This window comes from Aquarana catesbeiana, linkage group LG09 (genome assembly GCF_042186555.1).
Source record: "Aquarana catesbeiana isolate 2022-GZ linkage group LG09, ASM4218655v1, whole genome shotgun sequence".
Classification (NCBI taxonomy): domain Eukaryota; kingdom Metazoa; phylum Chordata; class Amphibia; order Anura; family Ranidae; genus Aquarana; species Aquarana catesbeiana.
This window is the reverse complement of record NC_133332.1, coordinates 243,446,832-243,466,074: the sequence shown is the minus strand read 5'-3', so window position 1 is coordinate 243,466,074 and position 19,243 is coordinate 243,446,832. Positions and strand designations below refer to the sequence as shown.

Genomic DNA, 19,243 nt, shown 5'->3' with positions numbered 1-19,243 from the left:
GATAATGATCCCCAGAGCCTGGGGGGGAGATGCCTGTCGAGAACTTCAAGTCCTGCAGGCTTCTCCCTGTCGCCAAATACCGCAGGGTAGCGACCAACCTCTGCTCCGGAGTGATGGCTTGCCTCATGCAGGTATCCTGCCTGCTAATATAAGGGGTCAGCGAAGCCAACAGATGGTGAAACACGGGATCCGTCATCCTGAGAAAGTTCCTGAAATCATCAGGATTATTCTCACGGATCTCATGGAGCAAAGGCATATGAGAGAACTGGTCACGCTGAAGCAACCAATTCTTGGTCCATGAACTCCTCCCCACCCTGTTCATGGACTGGACTTGTGTCAAGGTCAGGACCCCAACACCAAGCCCCCGCACAGCACGAACTCTACGAGGAGTACGCATACGCAACATGGCTAGAAAACGGTCGGCTGCTCAGAACGAAGTAACAGAACGCACTGAAGAACAGCAAGGCCTGTGAAGAGCGACCTGAAAAACAGTAACGAACGAACAAGAATACAATGACTAATTAAAGTCACGCGGAACTTGCTTGCACGCACTGAAGAGCAGATACAAACCCACAAGCACAAACTGAACGGCAGAAAACGATCTGAAAGTCTGAAAAAGCGCAAATCGTCTCTCACCAAACTTTTACTAACATGAAATTAGCAAAAGGAGCCCAAAGGGTGCTTCGCTTGGTTCTGAACTGGCCTTTTCTAGTCTCGTCGTACGTGGTGTACGTGACCGCGTGGTTGGCGATCGGAAATTCTGACAACTTTGTGCGACCGTGTGTACGCAAAACAAGTTTGAGCCAACATCCGTCGGAAAAAATCCTAGGATTTTGTTGTCGGAATGTCCGAACAAAGTCCGACCGTGTGTACGGGGCATAACAGTATGCGTTAAAAACAGGGGTTTAGTTAGAACACATTTAAAGTCCCAGGACAAATAAATTGGCTGCATGGAGACATTCACAGACAGATCTACACACTTTATTGGCGGTTGGCAACCCTGCTTTGAGTTTTGTTAATATGTGGTAAAATGTGAGTTACTGCAACACAGGTCTGAATATATCATATCATGACTGCCTAGTAAAAGTGCTTAAAGCGGAGTTCCACCCAAAAGTGGAACTTCCGCTCGTTGTACTTCTTCCCCCCTCCGGTGCCAGATTTGGCACCTTTCGGGGGGAGGGGGGTCTTTCACAGGTATCCTGTCCCCATTTCCGGGAGCTTCAGCCTAGGGTATTTGCGTCTTCGCTGGGGCTCCCTCCTCCTCCTTCCCCAGTAGGAGAGAGGAGTGGAGCCTTGCGCATGCGCAGTAGGGTTCCCATCATGAAGCCGTAAGGCTACACTGCAGGGATATTTTACTCTCAATGGAGGCAGTATGCACCCGACAGCTGATGGAAACATCAGCTGCAGTGCCAACATCGCTGGACTCCAGGACAGGTAAGTGTCCGATTATTTTCATTTTAATTAAAATAAAAAAAAAATTTTTTATTTTTTTTTGCAGCAGTGGGTGGACCTCTGCTTTAAAGTATATCCAAATCCAAATATTATTTTATATATACAGTGCCTTGCAAAAGTATTCACCCCCTTGGCATTTTTTGTGTTTTGTTACATTACAGCCTTTTTTAATCTGAATTATATGTGATGGATCAGAACACAATAGTCTAAGTTGGTGAAGTAAAATTAGAAAAATATATACATAAAACTATTTTTCAGAAATAAAAAAATAATTGGCATGTGCGTATGTAGAGAGATTTGTTCATCCTGAGTTTAGGCAGCTAAAAGGAATTTACAAAGATAACTTATCTGCAAGGACATAGGATGCCTTTCTGAGGATCCGGCCACAATGACTCATACAGTGGGAGTTTTTTAATTAAACCTTAGCTCAAACAAAAAAAGTCTAATACATTTTAATGAGAAAGAAGTGTAAGATAAGGCACGTACATTGCTTTAAAAACAAGGACTATAAAATGGAGGGGAAATTACAAAATGGAGTTGCAGTTGATCATATGCTCTATAAAAATCCCCTCTTAAGTCATAAAAATTACTTCTTTTTTACAGAGTTTTTACTGTAATAAAGACTGAGGTAAGCTTTACTTTCAGCACCTGGGTCAGGGGTTCTAGTGGCTCTAGTAATTAAACACATAAGCTTGAAACATGCATACAGAAATAATAAGAAAAGTAAAACCATAACAATTGTCACAGTGATATCTTTTAACCAGGAAAATATTCCCCCGAGCCCAAAACTTCCTAGACCTTTTAGAAGATCCCAGTTCTGTGCAATGTTACAGGCTTCTTCTTGCAACTTATTAATGTCTTTCCGATGTTGTGCAATTATGTCATAATAGTCAGGCACCTCCATACTGGTATTGAATATCCAAGTACAACACTCATAGTCCTCCGTTTGTTCGCAGAGACCAGTCAGTGCTGCACTCATGCTTTCGATGGCCAGATCATGTGATTCTACCTTCTTTCTGAGTGCCCTTTGCTCAATACTTAATAGATCAATATCATCTGAGTTCTTTTCCAAAATATCATCAATACTCCTAGAGTAATTATTTAGCTTTCTCATCATATCTATTCCCCACCCTGTGTATGAAGGGAACCAGGCCCAGGCCTGGTCTCCCTTAGTAAACAGTTCTCTCTTCATTTTATGCCTAAGAGGGTATCTTGGATACATACTGGCCTCAGTTAGGTGGTCTTCCTTATTGTTACCCATTACTCTCATAATCGGGACTAAAGAGGCCAAATAACACCATCCTTGGACATGGAGAGGGGACCCAAGGATAACATACCTTCCTACAACACACATAAATACTTTGTCCTAGTGCAAATAGTTTCTTAGCGATAAGCCCGTGAGTGTACTTGTCCTGTGCTGCGATTATGAATTGGTGTAGTATATCACTTACATTATCAGGGAGAGAAGAAAAGTTATGCAAGGTATTGTTTAAATCAGGATCAGATATGTGGAACAGTAAACAGGCAGAGTTTCCCTTAGATTCACACACGGAAATGTTAAATATTTACTTACTGCATGTAGAGGGTAATTAACGTCTGTGTATCATTTCCTAAATGAAACATCAGTCAGAGAAATGACTTCTACCAGGTATTGGAAAAGTAACAGTGTTGCTTTCATATAAACTTGATATGTTGGTTAAAGCAACGGGAGGAGTTTCATTTTAAAAAAAAGGTGATATTTAAAGGTACAGCCATAAGGGGAATGTGCTGTACTAGGATGCAGTTTACTACATATCCAACATTTCTCATAACCTGATTTTGTGCATATGCATACTTGAACTTCATCAGTAACATTTTATCATGGAATGTGGTTGACCCTTCCCCTATCTCATTTTCTCCCAATGATTCTCTTTTTGACCTGTTCTGTGTGTCAGGTTGTGCTCTACATATGCCTTTTATGGCACCCAAGTCCTCAGGGTGATATATACAGTTAGGTCCTCCAAAGACCTTTTTCTATATTAGTCTATGTAGGCATGATCTGTCTCCTTTCTATACAATTTAAACGGGACTAAAGCTTTAGCAGAGCTGCGGCAAAAAAATCATTTGTCAGATAAGACAAAGATTCACTTACCGTGGGTGATTGCTTTATCCCGCACGAGCCCCCATTCTGAAAGGATAGATTACTGGACAGCCGACACCCTTTGTTCCTTGGTAGCACACAGCGACCCCGTCAGAATTCTGGAGACCCAATTTGACACACACGCAACAGGCAGCTTTCAGTGTTCAAAGCAGGTCTGAAATCTTTATTCAGAATCAATAGCTTTATATGCAAGTAACAACACAAAAGAGGAAGGGTAAGCTTGCTCCTAAGTTTCTAAGGGTTAACCAGGCTTCTACAGAGAGATTTTTTCATCATGAGTTTAGGCAGCTGAAAGGAATTTACAAAGATAACTTATCTGCAAGGACATAGGATGCGATTCTGAGGATCCGGCCACAATGACTCATACAGTGGGGGTTTTTTAATTAAAGCTTAGCTCAAGCAAAAAAGTCTAATAAATTTTAACAAGAAAGAAGTGTAAGATAAGGCACGTACATTCCTTTAAAAACAAGGGAAGGAAAATTACAAAATGGAGTTGCAGTTGATCATATGCTCTATAACAAACACCATCTCCACAGTGAAACATGGTGGTGGCAGCATCATGCTGTGGGGATGTTTTTCAGCAGTCGGGACTGGGAAACTAGTCAGAGTTGAGGGAAAGATGGATTGTGCTAAATACAGGGATATTCTTGAGCAAAACCTGTACCACTCTGTGATTTGAGGCTAGGATGGAGGTTCACCTTCCAGTAGGACAATGACCCCAAATACACTGCTAAAACAACACTTGAGTGGTTTAAGGGGAAACATGTAAATGTGTTTGAATGGCCTAGTCAAAGCCCAGACCTCAATCTAATAGAAAATCTGTGGTCAGACTTAAAGATTGCTGTTCACAAGTGCAAACCATCCAACTTGAAGGAGCTGGAGCAGTTTTGCAAGGAGGAATGGGCAAAAATTCCAGTGGTAAGATGTGGCAAGCTCATAGAGACTTATCCAAAGCGCCTTGGAGCTGTGATCGCCGCAAAGGGTGGCTCTACAAAGTATTGACTTTAGGGGCGTGAATAGTCATGCACATTGACTTTTTATGTTATTTTCGTCCTCTTTTATTGCAGATCTTACATGTAATCTGACAGAACTGACACCTGCAACAGCATTATTAGGATTAAATCTAGATGTATATCTGCATTGCTATAGAACAATATTATCACATATCCTGATAGCAGCAAGACTTACCATTGCTAGCATGTGGAAATGTACAGAAGCTCCCAACCTGTCAAACGTCATCATAAGACTAAACATTCAAGCTCAATACGAATTGATGTTAGCATTACAAAATTTCTCTATCATTAATTTTAAGAAAAAATGGCAAGCTTGGATAAACAACCCGAGAGCCTCCAAATATTTAAAGAATAGCGTAATATGCTACACCAAGATATTGTATATAATAAAGACCCTTCTTCTCATCCCTAGCAATTTGAATTCTAGGTAACCATGTCCCACTTACAGTCGGTTCCCACATGGGGTAGGCGGTAGTAGGTTATCAAATCTCAGATAGTGTATGGTACCGTTATAATTTTGTTATTATTCATTTCTTTATACCTGTTATATACTGTTCTATGCAACATGATAAGCAATACCAAATAGTTGTAATTATTTGTGTTTGAAATTACTCTGTCAAAAACCTAATTAAAAATTGAAAATATAAAAAAAAAAAAAACAGACACAGAGACAACACCAATAATTGCAGCTACAACCAAACAGAATGAAGGAAGCTATACCCTAGAAGGGTTCCTACCAATGTACATTTTTGCCCATAATAAAACACATAGAAGGACCTCATACTCTGCCAGCTGCTATGAAATAACCACACAAAACCGTAATCATCCCAATAAAATACAAAAATAAATCCCAACTAAAGAAGTCCCACCTGCTCTTGCTATACCCACCAATCTGTTAAGTGCCTCCTGATTCCTTTTTACTTTAACCACTTGCCAACAGCAATATGTATAAATACATTGCGGTTTGCAAGTGATTTACCCAGATTATAGCTGAAGATATCAGTCATAACCCCAGTATTGTTTTTTCAACTAACGACTGGCTTTCTCTTGAAAGCGTTCCAAGCAGCTCAGGAGCCACTGGAACGCGACAGAATTGGTGGGAGGGAATGTACCCCCCCTCCTTCCACTCGCCGGTGTCTCTCAGGCTTACCACTTCCACTGGCTTGCCAAGGAAATGATCCGATGGTGGCGCCGGCTGATCACAGAGGTGATAAAGGACTAGATCATCTTTGATCGCCTCTATAGCCTTGGAGGACCAGAAGGGACGTCATGACATCAGGGTGGAAGTAAACAATTTTTTTTTTAAACAAAAGATCAAAAAAAAAAGTTTTTTTTGATCTTTTGCTTTTAACCACTTCAGCCCCGAAAGGATTTACCCCCAATGACTAGGCCATTTTTTGTGATACGGCACTTCATCGCTTTAACTGACAATTGCGCGGTTGTGCGATGCTGTACAAAAACAAAATTGATGTTCTTTTTCTCCCACAAATAGAGCTTTCTTATGGTGGTATTTGATCACCTCTGCAGTTTTTATTTTTTGCGCTATAAACAAAAAAAGACCAACAATTTTGAAAGAAAAACTATATTTTTAAATTTTTGCTATAATAAATATCCCTAAAAAAAAAAAAATTCTTCATCAGTTTAGGCCGATATGTATTCTTCTACATATTTTTAGTAAAAAAATTGCAATAAGCGTATATTTATTGGTTTGCTCAAAAGTTATAGCATCTACAAAATAGGGGATATATTTATGGCATTTTTATTTATTTATTTTTTTACTAGTAGTGGCGGTGATCAGCAATTTTTAGTGGGACTGCGACATTGCGGCGGACAGATTGGACACTTTTGACACTTTTTTGGGACCAGTGGCATTATTACAGTGATCAGAGCTAAAAGTAGCCACTGATCGCTATATAAATGGCACTGACAGGGAAGGGGTTAACACTAGGGGGTGATCAAGGGGTTAAGTGTTTCCTAGGGAGGTGTTTCTAACTGTGGGGGGAGTGTACTGACTGGGAGTACAGAGAGATTGCTGTTCCTGATCACTAGGAACAGGCGATCTCTCTGTACTCCCCTGACAGAATGGGGATCTGTTTGTTTAACAGATCCCCGTTCTGGCTCTCTGTGGAGCAATCGTGGGTGGCCGGCCAACATCTATTATATAATACAGTGACAGTGTAGCGCTATTAAAAAGTATAAATAAAAAACTAAATGTGAAACCAAAACATATTGGCTAGACTAAATATAGCCCAGTAAGTAGGAAAAAAAAGTGTCCACAAGAGTGTTGAATGGTATGTCCCTCTGACGGAGGTAGTCCCAATCTTGGAAAAATGGTGTAAGGCTTGTCTGTAGTCAATAACAACGAAACTCGAAAAGTAAATGGGTACTCTTACCAGCTGTGATGGACCCCGAATGTCGTACAACAGAGGGATCTTGTGCTGTATTCATTGGAGGTTGCTCGGGTGCTGGACACAGATGAATGAGACCTGGTTCAAGGTAATATCCTTGGCTCCTGAACCGTGCAGACTCCAAGTGCTCCCCAGCCTGATGGTAGACTCCAAGGTAATAAAAGTGATCACAAAAAACAAGTAATAAAATAAGATAAGAGCCAGCATTTCTTGTATCCCACATTGCTCTTATAGCGCTACACTGTCACTGTATTATCTAATTTGAACTTTGTATGTTTGAGTGTTAGCAGCTTTTTTTCACTTACCCCATTATAGCGCAGTCCTTTCCTTCACCTCCAACATCTATTATAGCCATTAAAGGGACGGCCGTACCGGCACGGCAATTCGCAAAGCCAAGCCAACCTGCAGCAGTAAAGGTAAGGAAGAGATTTGGAGTCTTTTTGACTCCAGATCTCTCTATAAAGAGGACCTGTCTTCTTTATTTCAATTTCAAGGGATGTTTACATTCCTTGTAATAGGAATAAAAAATATCAAAAAAAAATGAAAGGGACATAGTAAAAATATAAAATAAAATAAATAAGAAAACAAAAATGTATCCCATCCCTCTGTGCTCGCGTCCAGAAGCGAACGCATATGAAAATCGCGCATGCATATGTAAACAGTGTTCGCACTATACATGTGAGGTATTACCGCATATTGTACAAAAAAGTTGGGGTATACGGGTGATACTCGAAAAATTAGAATATTGTGCAAAAGTTCATTAATTTCAGTAATGCAACTTAAAAGGTGAAACTAATATATGAGATAGACTCATTACATGCAAAGCAAGATAGTTCAAGCCGTGATTTGTCATAATTGTGATGATTATGGCTTACAGCTCATGAAAACCCCAAATCCACAATCTCAGAAAATTAGAATATTACATGCAATCAATAAAACAAGGATTGCACATAGAACAATATCGAACCTCTGAAGAGTATAAGCATGCATATGTACTCAGTACTTGGTTTGGGCCCCGTTTGCAGCAATTACTGCCTCAATGTGGCGTGGCATGGAAGCTATCAGCCTGTAGCACTGCTGAGGTGTTATGGAAGACCAGGATGCTTCAATAGCGGCCTTCAGCTCTTCTGGATTGTTCAGTCTCATATCTCTCATCTTTCTCTTGGCAATGCCCCATCGATTCTCTATGGGGTTCAGGTCAGACGAGTTTGCTGGCCAATCAAGCACAGTAATCCCATGGTCATTGAACCAGGTTTTGGTGCTTTTGGCAGTGTGGGCAGGTGCCAAGTCCTGCTGGAAAATGAAGTCAGCATCCACATAGAGCTCGTCTGCGGAAGGAAGCATGAAGTGCTCCAAAATCTCCTGGTTGCATTGACCCTGGACTTAATGAAGGACAGTGGACCAACACCAGTAGATGACACGGCTCCCCAAATCAACACAGACTGTGGAAACTTCACACTGGACTTCAAGCATCTTGCAGTGTGTGCCTCTCCATTCTTCCTCCATACTCTGGGTCCTTGGTTTCCTAATGAGATGCAAAATTTACTCTCATCAGAAAAGAGGACTCTGGACCACTGAGCAACAGACCAGGTCTGTTTTTCTTTAGCCCAGGTAAGACGCTTCTGATATTGTTTGTTGTTCGGCTTGACAAGAGGAATACGACATTTGAAGCCCATGTCCAGGATCCGTCTGTGTGTGGTGGCTCTTGATACACTGACTCCATCCTCAGTCCACTCCTTGTGAAAGTCCCCAACACTTTTAAATGGCCTTTTCCTGACAATCTTCTCCAGGCTGTGGTCATCCCTGCTGCTTGTGCACCTTTTTCATCCACACTTTTCCCTTCCACATAACTTTCTATTAATGTGCTTTGATACAGCACTTTGGGAACATCCAACTTCTTTTGCAATTACCTTTTGAGACTTTCCCTCCTTATGGAGGGTGTCAATGATGGTTTTCTGCACAACTGTCAGGTCAGTAGTCTTTCCCATGATTGTGATTCCTACTGAACCAGACTGAGAGACCATTTAAAGGCTCAGAAACCCTTTGCAGGTGTTATGGCTTAATTAGCTGATTAGAGTGGGACACTTTGAGTCTGGAATATTGCACCTTTTCACAATATTCTAATTTTCTGAGATTGTGGATTTGAGGTTTTCATGAGCTGTAAGCCATAATCATCACAATTATGACAAATCACAGCTTGAACTATCTTGCTTTGCATGTAATGAGTCTATCTCATATATTAGTTTCACCTTTTATGTTGCATTAGTGAAATAAATTAACTTTTGCACGATATTCTAATTTTTCGAGTATCACCTGTATATTGTGTTTTGTGTTTTTTCAATTCATTAAAATGTTTTTTTTTTCTTTTAAATTGCGTATCAAAATCCGCTGCGCAAACACCATTTGACATAAAAAATTGCAACAATCGCCATTTTATTCCCTAGGGTCTCTGCAAAAAAGATATATAGATATATCTATGAAATGTTTGGGGTTTATAAGTAATTTTCTAGCAAAAAAAATATATTTTAAACGTGCAAACAAAAAGTGCCAGAAAAGGCCTGGTCCTCTTTTCTTACTTGTGGCCTAACTTTACTGGCAAGATCAACAAGTATTTGTGAGCCTTTGCAACAGGAATAAGGGAAAACTGTATGTACAGATGCATTACCTATTAAGTTAGGTTCATTAAGTGGGAGGCCATAGTTTTACTTTAGAAGAAAAACAGGGTACAAATCCACAAATTTAACATAATAGCAAATATGTGGATGACCAAGCTTCTAAAATGTAATGGTCACATCAAATAATAATGTGTAAGGTAAAGACTAATAATAACTGCAAATCTGTGCTCACTGTAAATGAACCTGAAGGGAATGTATCAAAACTGGAGCAGACAGAATCTGGAGCATCTTTGCATAGCAACCAATCAGCTTCTATCTTTCATTTTAAAAAAATTAACTGAATAAGCTAGCTAGCTAAGCTAGAAGTTGATCGGTTTCCATGCACAGATGCTCCAGATTCTGTCTGCTCCTGTTTTGAGTAATTCCCCCACTATGCTTTTCTTTTAATTCTTTCAGAGTCTCTAGCGCAGAGATGCATCCAGCAGCAATACTATCACAAAGTCAAAGACTTTCCTTTCCCCCTTGCTGCATGTAAATGTGTAGATAATTCAACAATTGTAAACAAGACCTATATGGTTGAAACGCGTTGCTGTAGAGCTGACAGCCCTGGAGCCCTCATAGTCATGTGATCATGGAATTGATACATATTGGCCAGTCTCTAATTGTACCTCTGTTTCAAGTAACAAACTGTCACATTTGGTAATTCTGTTGCAGACCTGTACAAACTGTCTCAGTTGGCTGCCCAGGATTGCAGGCACAGAGGTCCAAAATATTTTAAAAAAATCTTTTGCAAATACTTTGCATACTAAGAGGCAGCATGATTTCTGTCTAATTGTGTTGCTAATTTGCTTCATAAATGCCCCTTTGTGAGTCTAAAACACATTAGAGCCCCCAGTTGCTGCTATGCTTCAGATTCAAATTGTTAATACATTTAGATGTTGAGAGTTTTTAACACTTTATATACAATAAATGCATGTAAATGTGATATACATAACAAACACAACCAAGTGTGACATTAAAAAGAGAAAAGGAACAATGTTTTGTATATTATACAAAATGTCAAAAAAAGTTGCAGTGGTTAGCAAAATGTGCCAGCTTGCATAGAGCAAAGAGGTTTGTGTGTATATGTGAGCTTATGTGTGATAGTGTAAGAATATGAATACACAGTAATATGTAACTTTTGTATATTAAAATATGGTAACAAACGTAGAGGTGGGCTACTAAAGTAATATGCTAATACGATATACGACTAGTTTTTCCACGCCTCTTGGGTGCCTCTTGGGTAGTCCCATTTACCAAATATAGAATCAGTTTTGTCCAGTACAATGGAGGAACATACAGTATGTGCATCTGGTCACCCTTTCAGCTACTTGTTGGTATGTGAACACAGTACAAAATCATAAGTATAATATTTATCAGACCCACTTGATATGGCCATGGTACATGGGTGAGGATGTTGCCACTGATTTTCCCTTGAGCACTAGAAGGATACTGCAGAAGACAGAATTAAAGTAGAACTATAGGCAAAACTTTTTTTCCATTTTATATAGAGCAAGGGAGGGTTATAACCCCTGTCAGATTTTTTTTTTTCATCATCTGTGTCCCATTGCAGAAATTTCCCTTCACTTCCTGTCCCATAGCCATAGTCCCATGTCCACTCTGTTCAAACCCCCAAAAAGTTTTGCCTTTAGTTATACTTTAAAACATTCTCAAAAAGTGCATCAAACTGATTGAGGAAGAAGATATTTTCAAAGTTACTATTTTTCAGTGGGTAAGCAAAATACCAAAGTGAGAAGTCTTAGAAAGAAGCTGACTTCTGGGCTTCATATTAGTTTTAGGTCAGTGAGGCTGATCTATCCAGCTTCATGATGTAGAACAAGCATAACAATGTATTTGTATTTTTCATTCCACGCATTTTTCCACAAAACTGACATATTTTATAACTTTTATCTAGATTTAGTCTGTAAATCTGTACTCATTTTCCACGTTCAGCTGACCCAGACCCTGGGTGTGTTGTTTGTGATGCCAGATGACCAGAGCAGTGAGTATCTGAAGGTTTCTCAAGCTGATTACCCTGAGAATCTTCTGCAATGTTTTTCTGAGGCTGTCTCTGTAGAAAAGTACACCAACTTGTGAATGTGTATTTAAATCTTCTGGAAGCAAAACAGTACAGTATGGGATCCAAACAATAATTTGTTTCTGACAGCATCCACGTGAAGTAATGAGCAACTTCAACGTTTTCCACCAAAAAACACAAATTTGGGAAAAACAACATGATGGTGACACCTAATGTTCTGGTGATGTGGATCGGGATGAAGCAGATTATGAATATTATAAGGGAGATGGAGATAGTCCTCACTGACTTGGACACCATGACTTTGCTAAAGGTGTTTATTGGGTTGACTTTTCGCATATATCGAATTAGCAGGCTGTAGCAGACCAATGTTATAGAGAGAGGAATAATAAGGCCAGAAAATAGAATGACCCAATTCCAGGCAAAAAATAAAGAGGGTTGTTCGTTTTTATGGAAGCTAAGACATTTTGTAATTCCTTGGACTTTAGTAGTTTTAAGAACAAAGAAAAATGGAATGCCTTGACAAAACAGACAACCCCAGATGAAGAAGCAAAGTTTTTTAATGAATGTTTTTCTGGCCAAGGCTGATCCTTTGTTACTGTGGGCAATGGTAAAGTATCGATGTATACTGATTAGGGTGAGGAAGTAAATGCTTCCATACATGTTAGTGCTGAGCAAGAAGACCTTGAACTTGCAGAGCTCCAATCCAAAGGTCCAGTTATTTTTCAGGTAGTAAATAACCATCAAGGGAGCTGCTGGGGTGATGATGACATCTGAGATGGCCAAGTTGAACTGGAGAATTACCATTGAGTTCCATGGTTTTACCTTGAACCAGAAAATCCATAAACTGATGCAGTTCAGCACAAAGCCAATGAAAAAGGTGAAACTCATGAAGATGGGGATGAAGCTGTTAATGGGCTGTGGTTTACAACCAGTTGAATTCTCAGTTGAGTCTGACATTCCAAGAGTCTGCAACTTAAAAAATTAACCCTTAATAGTTAGAGTGTAAACGCTTAAAAAATGTACTATATTGCAGCTTACTGGTACTTAGATGTGGTAGTTGCATTCCTTTTCTTTTTTCAGAATTTGTTTTCCCCTTCTTTTCTCATGGTGATCCTGCCAGTAACACACTTCCTGTGACAAGACTCACTGTACTGTGTCTTACTAGTAGCTGCGCTGTCAACTTAGGACAGCAAGTGTATTAGGACTACAGAAAACCTCCACCTCTCCTTATTTTCATAACACAGGTTGAGTTGTTTTGTAGTCCACATAGAGAACTCGTAAAAATGCTAACAGTACAGCACAGGGGATTTTTTTTACTTATTAAACAGATATAACAAAACACTTTCAATTATATATTTATTAGACCAAATAGAAACAAATAAGAGAAGTTCATAATTAGGATTTACATCTTTTTTGCTCACCTGAACAAATTCTAATTTACTTTAACCACTTAAGGACCGCCCATCGCATATACAGTATACTGCGACAGGGTGGCCCAATTGCGTGAAACGACATTCCCATACGTCGTTTCGTGCAGGAGACACTGCGGGTGCGTGCAACTGTGGGGGGGAGCCCATGAGTGGGTCCGGCGGCTGCGATGTCTGCTGGCCACCCTCAATCACTCTTTAGAGAGGCAGAATGGGGATCTGCCTTTGTAAACAAAGCAGATCCCTGTTCTGACAGGGGAGTACAGAGAGATTGTCTGTTCCTAGTGATCAGGAACAGCGATCTCTCTGTACTCCCAGTCAGTACACTCCCCCCACAGTTAGAAACAACTCCCTAGGACACACTTAACCCTTTGTTCGCTCCCTAGTGTTAACCTCTTCCCTGACAGTGTCAATTATACAGTGATCAGTGCATATTTTTAGCTCTGATCACTGTAATAATCTTACTGGTCCCAAAAAAGTGTCAAAAGTGTCCGATCTGTCCGCCGCAAAGCCGTAGTCCCGCTAAAAAACGCTAATCACCGCCATTCTAGTAAAAAAAAAAAATAATAATAAAAATGCCATAAATCTATCTCCCAATTTGTAGACGCTATAACTTTTGCACAAACCATTCAATATATGCTTATTGCGATTTTTTTTAACAAAAATGTATAGTAGAATACATATTGGCCTAAACTGATGAAGAAATTTCTTTTTTTACATTTTTATTGGATATGTATTATAACAAAAAGAAAAAATATTTATTTATTTATTTTTAAAATTGTGGGTCTCTTTTTTTAGTTAAAAAAAATAAAAACCGCAAAGGTGATCAAATACCACCAAAAGAAAGCTCTATTTGTGAGAAAAAAGGACATCAATTTTATTTGGGTATAGCGCCGCACGCCCCCGCGCAATTGTCAGTTAAAGTAACGCATTGCCGTATCGCAAAAAATAGCCTGGTCATTAAGGGGGTAAATCCTTCCGGTCCTTAAGTGGTTAAAAAAAAAAAGTATTTTCTCTTTTTCTCTGGGTTACTTATAAACATGCTGCAACAAGTGATAACATACAACTTGCTAACCTTACTGAAACAAGTGAAATAAAGAAAATCTTGCATGCATTACTTACCTGATCTTGAAAACAAGTTTGAGAGATATGCTTTAATCGTCTGACACTGTCAGGAGTTTCTCCTATTAGACTGGTATACGTTCTCAATTTCTGTAGAATATTGCAATATTTCCATACTGCAGCTATTAAGAAATACAAACAGGCTCTATGGGTAAGCCCTAAAACGTTAGGCAACACTGCTACACGAGTTCAGTGTTATATTATGTAAGGAACTGACCACAACCTAGCTATAGCACCTTGTTAGAGGGAAGCCAAAACAACTGTCCTTCTTATACATACTCCATAGTGAGATATTTATTTCATAAATTTATATATTTAACCATTTGTTAGCATTGGAACCCCTTCACCACACAAAGCTTTTTTTTCGAAGTATCCTACCATATGTCATTTGGAGAAAGTATGGAAGTGCTCGAAAAATATTCTTTACTCGAGTGCTCGAAAATTGGTTGAACTAGATGGGCTTGTGTCTGTTTTCAACCAGACTAACTACAGTCAGGTCTATAAATATTGGGACATCGACACAATTCTAATCTTTCTGGCTCTATACACCACCACAATGGATTTGAAATGAAACGAACATGATGTGGTGTAGGAATTACAACAGTTTGTATATGTGCCTCCCACTTTTTAAGGGACCAAAAGTAATGGTACAGATTAACAATCATCCATCAAACTTTCACTTTTTAATACTTGGTTGCAAATCCTTTTCAGTTAATTACAGCCTGAAGTCTGGAACGCATAGACATCACCAGACGCTGGGTTTCATCCTTGGTGATGCTCTGCCAGGCCTCTACTGCAACTGTCTTCAGTTCCTGCTTGTTCTTGGGGCATTTTCCCTTCAGTTTTGTCTTCAGCAAGTGAAATGCATGCTCAGTCAGTTTCAGGTCAGGCGATTGACTTGGCCATTGCATAACATTCCACTTCTTTCCCTTAAAAAACTCTTTGGTTGCTTTTGCAGTATGCGTTGGGTCATTGTCCATCTGCACTGTGAAGCACCGTCCAATGAGTTCTGAAGCATTTTGCTGAATATGAGTAGATAATATTGCCCGAAACACTTCAGAATTCATCCTGCTGCTTTTGTCAGCAGTCACTTCATCAATAATTACAAGAGAACCAGTTCCATTGGCAGCCATATATGCCCACGCCATGACACTACCACCACCATGCTTCACTGATGAGGTGGTATGCTTTGGATCATAAGCAGTTCCTTTCCTTCTCCATACTCTTCTCTTCTCATCACTCTGGTAGAAGTTGATCTTGGTCTCATCTGTCCATAGGATGTTGTTCCAGAACTGTGAAGGCTTTTTTAGGTGTTGTTTGGCAAACTCTAATCTGGCCTTCCTGTTTTTGAGGCTCACCAATGGTTTACATCTTGTGGTGAACCCTCTGTATTCACTCTGGTGAAGTCTTCTCTTGATTGTTGACTTTGACACACATACACCACCTCCTGGAGAGTGTTCTTGATCTGGCCAACTGTTGTGAAGGGTGTTTTCTTCACCAGGGAAAGAATTCTTCGGTCATCCACCACAGTTGTTTTCCGTGGTCTTCCGGGTCTTTTTGTGTTGCTGAGCTCACCGGTGCGTTCTTTCTTTTTAAGGATGTTCCAAACAGTTGATTTGGCCACACCTAATGTTTTTGCTATCTCTCTGATGGGTTTGTTTTGTTTTTTCAGCCTAATCATGGCTTGCTTCATTGATAGTGACAGCTCTTTGGATCTCATATTGAGAGTTGACAGCAACAGATTCCAAATGCAAATAGCACACTTGAAATGAACTCTTGACCTTTTATCTGCTCCTTGTAAATGGGATAATGAGGGAAAAATGCACACCTAGTCATGGAACAGCTGAGCAGCCAATTGTCCCATTACTTTTGGTCCCTAAAAAAGTGGGAGGCACATATACAAACTGTTTTAATTCCTACACTGTTCACCTGATTTGGATGTAAATACCCTCAAATTAAAGCTGAAAGTCTGCAGTTAAAGCACATCTTGTTCGTTTCATTTCAAATTCATTATGGTGGTGTATAGAGCCAAAAAGATTAGAATTGTGTTGATGTCCCAATATTTATGGACCTGACTGTATATAACTATGAAAAAAACCCTCAAAGTTGACCCCATCTGGGAGAACAAAGAAATTACAAGTTGTAGAGTAGCTGTTGTAGGGTAGATAGAAGATTTAATATCTATTACTATTATACACTGGGTGTCAATTCAAATCATTTCAGAAACTACAGGTGGAATTTAACCCCTTCAAGCCTAGGGGTAAAATAAAAGTAAATGCCTAAGCACTATTTTGCAACTTTCACATGTGTTAGTAAAACTGAACATATCGTCACAACTACTTTGTCTATCCGGCTGGATTATACCTTGTATTTTTCAGGACAAATTGGGATTTCATTTATAAAATAGTAAAACAAATTTGGTGAGAGCCCAGTCTCTGTGCTGGGAGCACGCTGTGTGGCGTGTTCCCAGCACAAAGGGAGATATGCATATACTGTGGGGACGGAAAGTATTCAGACCCCCTTAAATTTTTCACTTTTTGTTAAATGATTTTAGCAAATGGCTGCAATATAAGTCCATTTTTTTCCTCATTAATGTACACACAGCACCCCACATTGACAGAAAAACACAGAATTGTTGACATTTTTGCAGATTTATTAAAAAAAAAAACCTGAAATATCACATGGTCCTAAGTATTCAGACCCTTTGCTGTGACACTCATATATTTAACTCTGGTGCTGTCCATTTCTTCTGATCATCCTTGAGATGGTTCTACACCTTCATTTGAGTCCAGCTGTGTTTGATTATACTGTTTGGACTTGATTAGGAAAGCCACACACCTGTCTATATAAGACCTTACAGCTCACAGTGCATGTCAAAGCAAATGAGAATCATGAGGTCAAAGGAAGTGCCTGAAGAGCTCAGAGACAGAATCGTGGCAAGGCACAGACCTGGCCAAGGTTACAAAAAAATTTCTACTGCACTTAAGGTTCCTAAGAGCACAGTGGCCTCCATAATCCTTAAATGGAAGACGTTTGAGACGACCAGAACCCTTCCTAGAGCAGCCAAACTGAGCTATCGGGGGAGAAGAGCTTTGGTGAGAGAGGTAAAGAAGAACCCAAAGATCACTGTGGCTGAGCTCCAGAGATGCAGTTGGGAGATGGGAGAAAGTTATAGAAAGTCAACCATCACTGCAGCCCTCCACCAATCGGGGCTTTATGGCAGAGTGGCCCGACGGAAGCCTCTCCACAGTGCAAGACACATGAAAGCCCGCATGGAGTTTGCTAAAAAACACCTAAAGGACTCCAGGATGGTGAGAAATAAGATTATCTGGTCTGATGAGACCAAGATAGAACTTTTTGCCTTAATTCTAAGCGGTATGTGTGGAGAAAACCAGGCACTGCTCATCACCTGTCCAATACAGTCCCAACAGTAAAGCATGATGGTGGTAGCATCATGCTATGGGGGTGTTTTTCAGCTGCAGGGACAGGACAACTGGTTGCAATCAAGCGAAAGATGAATGCGGCCAAGTACAGGGATATCCTGGATGAAAACCTTATCCAGAGTGCTCAGGACCTCAGACTGGGCCGAAGGTTTACCTTCCAACAAGACAATGACCCTAAGCACACAGCTAAAATAACAAAGGAGTGGCTTCACAGCAGCTCTGTGTCTGTTCTTGAATGGCCCAGCCAGAGCCCCGACTTAAACCCAATTGAGCATCTTGAGAGACCTAAAAATGGCTGTCCACCAACATTTACCATCCAACCTGACAGTACTGGAGAGGATCTGCAAGGAGGAATGGCAGAAGATACCCAAATCCAGGTGTGAAAAACTTGTTGCATCTTTCCCAAAAAGACTCATGGCTGTATTGGATCAAAAGAGTGCTTCTACTAAATATTTCAGTTTTTCTTTTTTAATAAATCTGCAAAAATGTCAACAATTCTGTGTTTTTCTGTCAATATGGGGTGTTGTGTGTACATTAATGAGAAAAAAAATGAACTTAAATGATTTTAGCAAATGGCTGCAATATTACAAAGAGTGAAAAATTTAAGGGGGTCTAAATACTTTCCGGCCCCACTGAGAAAAACCCACTTCCCTGAGGCCACATATATGAGGGGAGGCCAATAAGTTCTTACCCTCACCGTGATCTAGATGTGCTAGGGATCTGAAATTTTGCAGGTTTATAGGTGAATATCTTAGTAATATGCATGCTAATTTTTGTTGTAGGTAGTGGTGAATCATAGTTGGAGCCAAGAGAAATGGAGTAGGTGTCATGCCAGACAAAGTTGAATACCGAGCCGTGATTAGGTTCCTCCATTTTCGAGGGAAATCTGCCCAAATAATCCATGAAGAGATGTCAGCTGTGTATGGAGAGGATTGTCCATCATATGAGACTGTCAGACGATGGAAGAGAGAATTCAAGTGTGGCTGCACAAATATATAGGATGGCCCAAGGGAAGGTCGTCCGTCAGCTACCACAGAACCAAGTGTGGTGGCGAAAGTTGAGCTACTATTACTTGAAGATAGACATGAGGTTAATAATTTCTTAGCTAGGGAGCTGAACATTAGTAGGGGGTCAGTTTTCAACATATTACATAACATCTTACATATGAGCAAAGTGGCTGCTCATTGGGTTCCCAGGTTACTGACACCTTTCCAAAAACAGCAACGAGTGGAATGTGCACAAAGCATTTTGTTCACGATTGTGGCTATGAATCTTTGCCCCATCCACCCTACTCACCTGGCCTGGCACCTTTGGACTTCTTCCTGTTTCCAAATCTGAAGAAACATTTATGGGGAAGACATTTTACTTCTACACAGATGATATTAAAGGTCTGTTCCACAGATGTGAGAAGTGTGTAACCATAGGAGGTGGATATGTAGAGAAGGAAGAGTCAGTGGACTAAATTTCAGATCCCTAGCACCTCTGGATCTTGGTGAGGGTAAGAACGTATTGGCCTCCCCTCGTACTGTATGTGTGTGGTCAGTGG

General features: G+C 40.1%; 1 protein-coding gene across 1 annotated transcript; it reads right to left on the bottom strand.

Moving 5' to 3' along the window:
- Positions 1–10,613: 10,613 nt before the first annotated feature.
- On the bottom strand, positions 10,614–12,662 carry LOC141107296 (P2Y purinoceptor 4-like). The gene has a single exon (XM_073597987.1). The coding sequence runs from the start codon at positions 12,660–12,662 to the stop codon at positions 11,604–11,606; it is 1,059 nt and encodes a 352-aa protein (XP_073454088.1). The 3' UTR covers positions 10,614–11,603.
- Between the last annotated feature and the right edge of the window lie 6,581 nt (positions 12,663–19,243).

Coding starts and splice junctions, on each gene's coding strand:
- LOC141107296 (XM_073597987.1), bottom strand. CDS start 12,662: ATGTCAGACTCAACTGAGAATTCAACTGGTTGTAAACCACAGCCCATT.